We start from the raw sequence: 12,405 nt of genomic DNA on the forward strand, positions 1-12,405 counted from the left end.
TTGCCCTTTCTAGAGGAACTAGAAGGCTATATACTACTTAGAATTACCTAGACTAGTGATTACTAGGTATGTGTGAGATAATTTGTGAGAGCCAATACTTCTCCATAACCATTTACTGCATCTGTCAAGTATAGCTGAAAAAGTTCCTTCAAGTTATGAAAGTTAATACTTCCAAGGATGACAAGGATGTTCAGTATAGCTTGTTGTCATTTCTTTGCTACATCCCACTATGAGGAAGTATATTGTGTCTGTATATACATATTAATGATGCCAGTGTGTGTGATTGCAGAAGGAATAACCCAAGAAGGCTATATACTACTTAGAATTACCTAGACTAGTGATTACTAGGTATGTGTGAGATAATTTGTGAGAGCCAATACTTCTCCATAACCATTTACTGCATCTGTCAAGTATAGCTGAAAAAGTTCCTTCAAGTTATGAAAGTTAATACTTCCAAGGATGACAAAAGGGCAGATTAGAGAAAAATGTCTTAAGACAGATTTTGAGATTTAGAAAATCAAATGATGCTAGACTGCTCACTATCTAATACAGGATATCAGACTAATTGTATGCACAAATGACAACTATAAAATGGAAAGAGTCAAAAAATAACTAAATGGGGAAAGTGAGGTGAGTGATAATTAAAAAAACACTTAGCTGGGTTTGACTGGGAAGAATTTAATTTATTTTATTATAGTTTAAGTTTAGCAAATTTCCTCTGGAATAGCACTGATGAAACAGACTTTTCAGCAATCTGTTGTATTGAGTGAGTTAAGTATAACAACATTTGTTATAATGAACATTTAATCCTGTACTTAATGACAGATACATATTAATAATAAATAACATTTTATTTATTGCAATTCTGTATTTTTTATTACATTAAGTTCTAAAACAAATTATCACTATAGCCATTGTACATAAGAAATTCTAAGTGACCTTTAAGTATGACCTGCAGATCATCTGACATCACTTCAAAAGTGCTAATACTGCTTCTATCTTCTGGAATTATGTGCCTTTTGTTCCAAGTTCCACAAGCAAATCGAAAAAAATCTTCACATGGATCCACTGCCTGATCAATTGCATTCAGTAACGATGATGCTGAAATAAAAAAAAACGAAATTAAAAAAAGTCCATAAACTAAATAGGGAACAGCATTAGATTGTCTTACCATTTACATTTTTTTCTGTGCAAGCAAACTAGAAAAAACACTTGCTGCTGATTAACAGTATTTAACAATGATGATATCTGTGAATTTTTTAAAGTTTTAATCTCTACATAACCAAATTCACTTGCATAAGAAAGAATTTCATCAAATGACATCTTATTTTTCTTTGCAAAAAAAAAAAAAAGATAGTGAATGGTGCACTGTTTTGCAGTTGAAGCAGAATGGAACATTACCATCAGCAGCCTACCTACTACAAAACATAAAAGCGGGACAGTAGAGCCATTAGTTTCTATTTTTCAATATTATTATTGCAAGAACCTCATGGAGTCAGACTCATCATGGAAGGTTCCTTGGTTATACATACAGTTCATCACATTGTGCCTTAAAAACATTCAAAACATTCTGCAGACACCAAGCTCTCAGGCAATGTTTCCAATCACAACTCTCAATGCAAAAAAAATTTCTTCTCACTCCCTTGCTCTCACCCTCCTTATAAAGCTTCCAGAGATGATCTCTTGTCCCCCCCCCCCATCTGCCACCATTTTATGGAAAACCTCCTCAATGTTAATCCTATAGTAATTCCTTACCAACTTATACATCTATGTCATATCACCCCCTCTTGCTCCTGTCCACTAGACTCTGTAAATTGCATCTTCTCAACTTTTCTTCATACTTGACATTTCAGAGACACCAGAAATTACCTTAGTCAGTCGCCTCTGGACCCATCCAATATCTCTTCATCTTTCTGAAAACCAGGTGACTAAATCTGTACACAATAGTCCATATGTGGCCTAATCAAGGCCTTATATAATGGAACCAGAATTTCCTTGCTTCTACAAGTCAGTACCTCTGCATCATTGTCAGAATTCGTTGTGTTGTCCATACAATTTTGGCAGTGTGACCTCTAAATTTTAGATCCTTATCCATCATCACCCCAAGATTTCTTATTTCAACAATACACCCCCACACACACACACAAAGCATAAATTCTACATTCCATCTTTGTTTTCAAATTTTAAAACCTTACATTTTGCCACATTGAACTGGCATCCCCCCACTCCAATGCCATTCACTCAGTCTATGCAAGTCTTCTTGTAAGGCCACAGCATCTGCTATACTCCTCCTCATAGTTCATCCCAACTTTGCATCATCTGCAAGCAACTAAATATCCCCATCCAAATCTTCCCCAATATCATTAACATACAGGTTAAACAGCAATGGCTGTTTGTCCAATGAAGAAGTCACCTTATTTATAATAAGTAAGTAGATTACTAAAACATGACCTCCCTTCAGCAAATTCATGCTATCCATCAAAGATAATATCACTTCTGTGGTATTATCAACCCAATGTTAGGTTTAATGGAATGAATACAGCACAGAGAAACAATGAAAGAGAAATGTATTGTTAAGACTTTTCTTAGAATCTGCACAGATTTGTTAAACTGGCCTAAACTTAATAAATATGATTGTAACTGGTAATTTTGTTCTAAAGTCCTAATGGTGCCCTCTTGCGGGCTGATTTGGTAGTCTTGGCAGTTGGGCTGAAGTTCTCATAATGAAAGTCTCCCAAATTTGGGGCAGTTTCATGCACCCAAATTTGTTGAGGTTAGGAACGTTTTGTAGAGCTGCTGAAGATTCTTTGAATAATCTTTCGTATTTAAACTTGCTGCGATGGATTATTTTTGTTTTCTTCCAACGAATTTTATGGTGGGTATCTAAGGCATGGTCTGCCAGCCCAGAGCGGCTGTACTGGTGAAACCTGATGTAGTCTTGGTGTTCTGAAATCCTGATATTTGTTGTTCTGCCTGTTTGGCCAAAGTAGGACAATTTGCAGCTGCAAGGGACCTGGTATACACCAGGTAGGTCTAGGGGAAGTGGTTGGTCTTTGGTAGAGCGGATAAGGGATGCCAACTTTTTATATGGTCTGTAACAGGAAGTAAGGTCATATTTTTTGAGGATATTAGTTATTTTTTCAGAGGTGCCCTGGATGTAGGGGATAGTGATAGACTTGGTGTAGTCTTTATTGTGGAGGGGGGGAGGGGAGTTGTGGTTTACAGGTTTTAGTATTTTTTGGATTTTTTTTTTTTTTAGGAACAAAATTAGTTTCTTACTAATTAGTTTCCTAAAGGACTTTAGGAACAAAATTAGTTTCTTACTTTCTTCCTCATTTGCTTTGTTAGTTCCTTAGTGCACGTACCATATCTTTATGTTCCTGAAGATGGCAATGTGACATTGCCGAAATATAGAAGTGATTCATTAAAGTTATCTTTAATTAATATACTTTATATGCGTTGTTAATTCCGTAAATTAATTACCAGTTATGTCTAACCAAAGTATAAGTCTTAATACTTAAATATGATTGTGTTAAATCATTCAAGACTTGGTAGACTTTAATTCTTAGGCCTCCCACCCGACTGCTAAGGCAAGCCAACAGCACTCACAGAGGGTGTGCATGCCCCACATAGGACTTTAGGTTTTAGTCTAAATTTTTTTTCCCCACTTATTGTTTTGAGTGCTTTTGTGTGTGTTTTTACAATTTTAAGATTGTATCCCTGAAGATATCTCTGTGACAGACAGTGCCATAACAAGCTTTTCATGGGCCCCAGCACAAGATTTTATTTTTGCCCCCCCCCCTTTTGGGGGGGGAATAAAGAAAAAAAACAAATACGATAGAAATAGATTGGTTAATTTTTAACTTTAACCAAAAACGTTACAGAATCAGCTCCCACAATGGCAAAATTTAATATTTGAAAATACAATACTGATTATTTTTTGATACCCCATTTCAGGCCCCCTTCGTCTTGGGCCCTGTGCTTGTGCACCTGCCTAGTTATGGCACTGGTGACAGAGAGGAAATCTAATAAACTCTTATTTTATTGTTGCTCTGTGCTGTATTCATTCCATTAATCCTAATAATGAGTCATTAGTTTCATTGTTTAATGAGAGTTTTACAGACGGGAAGAGATATTCCCAAGATGTTGGGGGGGGGGGAGAAATAAAGGAGGGTGGAAATAGTTTTCTTTTGGTTCTTGCACAAAGGGAACTATGGTTCAATAATAAAGTTAAAAATAAAAAAACAAATACAGTACTAATATAAAACCAACAACTAAAATAAAATGTTAAAATATTTTATTGTAGTCCTTTGGATATCACTTTAGACACAGGGCAACTAGCTAACTTAGCAGACAGTGTCATTACTTTCCAACCATTTGAGTTGACATCCTGGAAAGGATGCGAACTCAAATGGTTCCCACTGTGTATTAATTTGTCTTTGTGTTCAAGTGACAGATAATTTCCACAACAAAATTTCCACTGCACAATCTTCCCTGAGAGTACTTTTATCATTGCTGTATTGTTATTATTATTATAACAAACATTCATGGATTCTTTCTTTCAGGGTTGCCCAGTGATCTGCAATCATTGTGAATAATTATAGAGACACACTACTGTGTTTAAGAACTTACTTGAATTAAAATTAAAATAAAATTCAACGTTTCAACCTTTATATCATGGTCATCTTTGGGAATACATATATATATATACAAACACATACTAGATCACAAGCTACATTAGTATATACTATGGTGGACTGAGAATAACTACTTCGGCAACTGTTGATCCTAGCCTGACCTCTGGTGGGAGTAAACCCGACACAGTTCTTGGCTTAAAAAACAAATAACTTCCTGACATCACAGCCCTCTTTGCCTATGCCCTTCAGTCGGATTATTTCATGTTGCAAAACTGTTTTTGCCTACAAAAAGAAGATACAGCCATGGACTCCTCCACTTTCTCCTTCCATAGCTAACTTTTAACTTTTATACAGAATACTTTGAGCAATGAGCTCTAAATTCAGCAACCTTGAAATCCTTACCTCTGTATGAGACCAGCTAACTCACCTTCCATCAAAAGAGACCAGATAAAGGTTCCTCACATCATGGATGGAAATTGAACCCAGGTCTTTCTAACCAAAGGGCTTCATCTATACTGATTGAGCTATGGAGACTCATAGACCTGATAATATACAAGGCTGGAAGAAGTTAGTGTACAGGCAAATTAGCTTGGCAAATAAGAAAAGAGAGATCATTACTAGTGATCTCCCTTTTCTTAGAATGAAGAGACAGCATTTGGTGCAAAGAGAATGAATTTCTACAGTAATAGAGGGAACAAAGATACCGACCTGTATTAAACTTTTTCTATACTTCAAATTTAAGATTACTATGATCTTCAACTGAGATCAGAACATCGAAGCAGTCAGTGGATCTACCTTTTTCTACCTCTGATGTAAATTGAATTTTTTTTATTTAAACCATTGAGGAAATCAGTGAAGTTTTCAAAAAATTCTTCTGAACCTGGCTAAATGATAAAAACATCTTCAACATATCGCACCCATAATCTTGGTTTGGTATGGGATATATCAATACCTGATTATTCAAACTTTTCCATGTATGTTAAATTATTTCAGGGCAGTACACATAAGAGATCTATGTGTGTGAATGAATTACACTATGAAACAAAATATATCCTGTAACAATGACCCTCGCTTATGATATCTCATTCCTGCATCCAACGTCTGTCACGTGTTGAATGAATTAAAAAAAGGATGGTTGGTTATTTGGAAATCTCCATGTTAATACCTCTTTACATTTGTGTGTTAGCGTATCAATTTGAAGAAGTTGCACAAAACTTCTTGATTTATTTTTGATTTAGATTTAGAACACTGATTTATTAAATTATCTAAATTTTTTACATGGTTTTTACCAGTAGTATTAATTTAATAATTATGAATATTACAAGCATCAGGAATGTAAACTCCATAATCTGTATACTTATTATGACAAGGTGACAAATACATTAGCCAAGAGAGAGAGATGCATACACAGTGGTATTAAATATACAAAGGTCTTTGATAAACTACCACACATGACAAGCTGGTGATTAAATGGAAAGGATGGGATTATATAGTAGATTGGTGCACTGGCTTGAAGACTGGTTGTCTGATAGGTATCACTAAGTTGTGTACAGGGGAGCAATATCCCAGAAAAAGAAATTACTAATGATGTGCTCCTATGATCTGCTTTAGAGCCATTATTGTGTAATTTGTGTATATATATATATATATATATATATATATATATATTTTTTTTTTTTTTTTTTTTTTTTTTTTTTAATGTGGTTCCTACCCACAAAAGGTTATTAGTTAAACCTATAGTATATTTGTGCCATGGGTGGGCTGGAAGAAGGGCTCAAGATTTTTTATTTTTATCACTTTTATATATATTTTTTATGATTTTTTTATTTATTTTTTTACCTGGTCCAGAAACTCTCCTCTAGAGACCAAACACAGAACTTTTTCAAGTTACTTCAAGGCTTTCAATATAGCAGGATGGTGGTCTCACATTGGGCAATGATATTCATCTCCAACTTAAAAACAATCACAAACATCCATGTCCGCAGTAAATCGCCACAGGATTCAAACCCATAACCTGTTTGTTGGATAGTGGGTATGCTAACCACTTGGCCAACCAGGCTGGACAAGTGGTCTTCATACATTGCATGTTAACAATAATGGAGAAGATTTGAATGGTGATATGCAGTTGTTTGCAGACGATGCAAAGATGGGAAGAACTTCAAGGAATAAAGCAGAGCAAATATTATAGTTTTGAGAGAGAATTTGAATACACTGGCTGAATGGGTAAATGTGTGGGAGAATAATTTCAATGTTGCAAAGTGTAAGGTTTTAAAAAAACAGAAAGCAAAATAGAATGCAGAGTATACAATTGGTGGAGAGATCTTAGATGAGAAGGAGGATCTGAGGATGGTAGAAGGACCTGATGTTTCTCAGATACATTTCTAAAATTGTGAGGACAGCATAACAGATTATGGCAATGATACAGAGGAGACTGGCATGAAGAAGTAGAGATGTTCTCATTCAGTTGTATAAAGCTTTGATCAGGCCATATGTGGATTACTGTGCAGAGATTTGGTCCACTGGTTTTCAAAAGGATGGAGATATTGGAAGAGGATACAGAGAAAACTGACCAAGGTGGCTGCTGGTTACTGGACTGCTGAGTTTGAGGAGAGATTGAAGGAATGTAACTTGCAGAGTCTGGCGGATAGGAGCAGAAAAGAGGATGTGATTGAGACATATAAACTGGTATGTGTTATTACCAGATCTTTGTGAGTGAGGTTTTTTCATAGAATGACATGTTACAGGAGAAGGACATGAGACATTGTTTTCCTTACTCTTCCTCTGGGTCTTTTTCCGTCTATTTTTCCTTTGATGGCATCTCTGATGATTCCATTTTCTCTCAGAATATGTCCGATCCAGTTTTCCTTTCTTCTTTATATCCTCTTTAACAGACTTCTTTCTTCTCCTACTCTTTTTAAGACCTCTTCTTTAATTATTTTATCTGTGCATTTGATTTTTTTCCCATCCTTCTCCAAATCCACATCTCGAAGCATTCCAAAATCTTTTATTATTATTATTATTATGGGTATCTCCATGGAGTCAGTAGACTCATCACAGGAGACCCAAACTAGCAAAACAATATCTGTCACATCTCTTCTTGAATTCATTTACAGACGAAGAACTCACAACTAAGTCAGGCAATGAATTCCACTCATTCACCACCCTCCAGGCAAAAACCTTGTTCTCACCCTAGTTAACCACACTCTTCTTTAATTTCCATGGATGACCTCTTGTTCTTCCATCACTATCACACAACTGAAACATTTCCCCTGCATCAATCCTATAAAAACCTTTAAGCAATTTAAATGTTTCTATCATATTCCCTCTTCTCTGCCTATCAACCAACCTCTGCAATCCACAAGCTTGCAATCTATCAATGTAGGGAGCATTTTTTACATCACTCACCAACTTAGTCACTCTTCTCTGAACCCTCTCCACAGCCTCCTCATCTCCAAGGAATCCAGGTGACCAGACCTGAGCACAGTAATCCAAATGTGGAAGCATCAACGCTTTATAAAGGGGAATAATAACCTCTTTAACCTTCCTCTTTATAACCGCTTTATAAAGGGGAATAATAACCGCTACCCACCTTTGCATCATCAGCAAACATCTGAATATCTCCCTTTAAGCCATTTCCTATATCATTTATATACAAATTAAACAATAATGGCCCAAGCACAGAACCCTGAGGCACACCATTGGTCACCTGCCTCATCCTGGACTTGGCTGCTCCGTACACCACCTTCTGGTATCTCTCCCTAAGCCATTCTCCTATCCATATCACCAATTTAGTATCCATTCCCATGTGATCCAATTTGCATAACAGTGTTCCATGGGGTATTCTGTCAAAGGCCTTAGCAAAATCCAGAAGTACCATTGTGTAGCCAGTTCCTTTGTTCAACTCAGATGTCATTCTATTATAAAAAGTTAATAGATTGCTAAGGCAGGATCTACCTTTAACAAAACCAAGTTGGCCTCTATAGAGTATCATATCTTGATCCACCCATTCTTGAATTTTGTCTTTAACCAACTTTTCCAATACTTTGACCACTACTTCTGTGATGATTGGTCTGTAATTAACTACCACAGTTTTAGAGCCACCTTTATGCAAAGGAACCACTTTGCCTAACTTCCACTCCCTAGGAACCATACCAGAGTTCAAACTTAAGTTAAATATCCAAGTAAAAGGGGTTGACAATTCCTTTGCACATTCACGTAACACCTGAGCTGATATTCCATCTAAACCTACAGCAGTGTTTGCATTTAAATTTTGCAATATATTAAATACCTCTGATTTCTTAACTTCAATTTTCACATTAGTTATTGCTACAGGTATAGAGATATCCTCACTTGGGTCAGCTGCATAGAGGGCAACACTCCACACAACATTCTATTAGTCATTTCTTTAGGTTTCTGTCCATTATACTTCTGAATAAATTCCATTTTCTTTTAAAGGCATCTCTTCCCATTGCTATTCTTGCTTTTATGTCACTTTTAATCCCCATGTTTCATCAAATTATTACAATTTGATGAAACATGGGGATTAAATGGTTTTAAGTTATGTTCTTTCTTGTGGTTATATCATCTGCTTTAATATCATTTTTGTTCTAGGTGTTTTTCAGACCTTTTCAACCTGCCCCTCATATAAGGAAGGTGAGAGCATGGGGAGTTGAGGGTGGTTGGAATGTTCCTGAGAGTGTTGTGAATGCATATGAGGATTGGTATGATGAACTGTTTGTGAGACAGTGGGACATCCAATATTCTATTCCTAACCAACCTCTATAATATCTTAATTACAAGGGCAGATAAACAGACTAGTATATAACAGGAACCATCTGTCCTAGAATCATGTTTGTGCAGTGGCACTATTTTGGTTTCTTTCCACTCCATAGGAGCCTTTCTCACCACAAGGTTCTCATTAAGCAACCAGATCAAAGACAACAACTCTTTTGCATATTCCCTAAACATATCATCATCATCATCATCATAAAATTTGTGATATGTACCCCAATGGGATGTACATATATGAAATGAATACACGGGGTTTACTATATGAAAAAGTTACACCGTTACTAACTTCCAATCAATTTTCTTTCAAATTAATCTGTTACCTGTCAAGATTCCAACATTATTAGATCTTATATTTCTGTGTTTTAAGACACTTTTTACTGTATCAACCCATCTACATCTTAGTCTTCCTCTGCATCTTTTTCCTGCCAACCTAGCAAAGAACATTTGTTTTGCTAATCTTTCCTCTCCCATCTAGTTTAAGTGACCATACCACCTGTGATTAGCTCTACTAACACATTCCTGAATGGGTTCTTTCCTAATATTCTAATTTTTAACGTGATACTGCCATTAATGCCATCTGTTCACTTCACTAATCTTTCTCATGACTCTCATATCAAAGGTCTCCAGACTTTAATTACATGTTTTATTTCTAACCCAGCTCTCAGATCCACAAGTTAAAATTAGTTTGAACACTGTCATATATACAGTTAATTTAGGGTTTGGATGAATTGCTTTGTTATTCCGTGTGAATTTATTCAGCTAACTTCCAACCATACTAGTTTTACTAATTCTGTTGTCTATTTCCATACTTAATTCTTGTAGATAAGCTTATACGTTGGTAAAACATACTTCTATTTTTTTTAGGAAATTACAATGTAAACTAAATGATTAATTAATAAAACTTTAATTAGTAACTACCTATATTTCGACAATATTACATAACCACTTCAGGGATCACAAAACAATGATATGTGCATGCAAACATTCATGATAAGCAAATGACTGAAAAAAGGCAACTGAAGTTGGTCCTAGAGTCCTAAAACGTGCCCTCTAGTGGGCTAAATTGGGTTGGGGCCCATTGTATGCTTCCCAAATTTGGGGCAGTCTCACACACCAAAATTTGTTGAGATTTTGGAAGTTTTTCACAGCTGAGGCTGATTCAAGGAATAATCTTTCATACTTGTACTTGCAGCGGGTGTAATAAAGTGGCCTTCTTCCAGCATATTCTGTGATGGATGTTTAATGCATGGTCAGCCAATCCTGAGTGGCTGTATTGGGGGAATTGGATGTAGTCCTTGTGTTCAGATATCCTGATATTGGCTCTCCTGCCTATTTGGCCGTAGTAGGACAGTTTGCAACTACAAGGGATCTGATATAATTCAAGTAGATCTAGGGGAAGTGGCTGGTCTTCGGTGGAGCAGACAGGAGATGCTAATTTCTTATGTGGTTTGTAACTGGACCTCACAACTAGTTACAAACCACATAAGAAATTAACATCTCTTATCTGCTCCACCAAAGACTAACCACTTCCTCTAGACCAGTGTTTCCCAACGTGGGGCGTATGCTCCACAGGGGGGAAATTTGAATATTTTGGGGGGCAATTAGAAAATGATGTTGCATTCATCACCTCATCACCGATATACTCAAAAAACTCACCACTGTCGGCGATAAATTGTCAATGTTGCAACCCTGACTTTCCGAGAAAAAAGGCTGACATCACTAGTACAGCAGTCAACATAAATACAGTATCAAGAAGAACTCTCAGAAAAGCAAAATGATGAGTCTATTAGAAATTTATTTAACATAAAAGGCACAATGGCATGGCTTTCTGACGAAACAGAAATGAAATACCGAAATTCAACTAGTTTTGCAAAAAAAATACTGTTGCCCTTCCCATCATCATCATATTTAGTTGGCTTTAGTGCTGTAAATGATTTGGTACTGAAAAAAATTAATCATCTGGATAGCACAAACCATGGGGTTTTGAGATTGAAAATTACTAAATTAGTACCTCAAATAAAAACTCTTTGCAGCAGACATCAAGCTCAAGGATCGCAATAACTTGGATTTTATTTTCCTGAGTTGAGTTCGATTTATGTTTTATAATATATAAAGTGTAATATAAAATTTATATTTATTGAAGAAAGTCAAATTAAAAACAGTTTTACCTATGTTCCTTTTTGTTATTTAAAGTACATATTTAAATTATACTTTTTCAGAACTTGGTTGACTATTATGCTAAAGGGGGGGGGGGCATCAAAATCTTTGAGGCACTGAGGTGAGGCATGATAAAACGTTGGGAAACACTGCCCTAGACCTATCTGAATTATATCAGGTCCCATGCAGTTGCAAACTGTCCTACTATGTGCAAACAGGCAGGATAGCCAATATCAGGATATCCAAACACAAGGATCACATCCGATTCCTACAATATAGCCACTCAGGACTTGCTGACCATGTATTAAACACCCACCACAGAATATGCTGGAAGAAGGCCACTTTATTACATCCACTGCAGGTACAAGTATGAAAGATTATTCCTTGAATCAGCCCCTTAGCTGTGAAAAGCTTCCCAAACCTCAACAAATTCGGGTGCATGAGACTGTCCCAAGTTTGGGAAATATACATTCTAAGATCGTAAGCCCAATGGGACAACCCAATTTAGCCTGCTAAGGGCACGTTTTAGGACTCTAGGACTAACTTCAGTTGCCTTTCTTTAGCCTCATTTGCTTATCATGAATGCCTGTGTGCACACATATCATTGTTTTGTGATCCCTGAAGATAGCAATGTAACATTGCTGAATTATAGGTAGTTATTAATTAAAGTTTTTATAATTAATAATTTAGTTTACATTGTCATTTTCTAAAAACTTAGAAGTACTTCCATACTTAATTTACCATCTTCACTAAAAATTGTGCCTCAATAGCTGAAATGTTTTACTTGTTCTCGCCATTCAGGAGTTTTCAAAGTTTTTGC

General features: G+C 36.0%; 1 protein-coding gene across 1 annotated transcript in view; it reads right to left on the reverse strand.

The window, feature by feature from the left end:
• Positions 1 to 12,405, reverse strand: part of Nep1 (M13 family metallopeptidase neprilysin 1) — a 275,024-nt gene that overhangs the window by 249,394 nt on the left and 13,225 nt on the right. The window contains exon 2 of the mRNA XM_090394673.1: positions 940 to 1,101. Within this exon, the coding sequence (XP_090250799.1) occupies positions 940 to 1,101 (162 nt within the window). The remainder of the gene's footprint in view (positions 1 to 939; positions 1,102 to 12,405) is intronic.

Source organism: Typopeltis vanoorti, chromosome 6 (assembly GCF_054136105.1).
Source record: "Typopeltis vanoorti isolate ZY-2024b chromosome 6, IOZ_Tvanoo_1.0, whole genome shotgun sequence".
Lineage (NCBI taxonomy): Eukaryota > Metazoa > Arthropoda > Arachnida > Uropygi > Thelyphonidae > Typopeltis > Typopeltis vanoorti.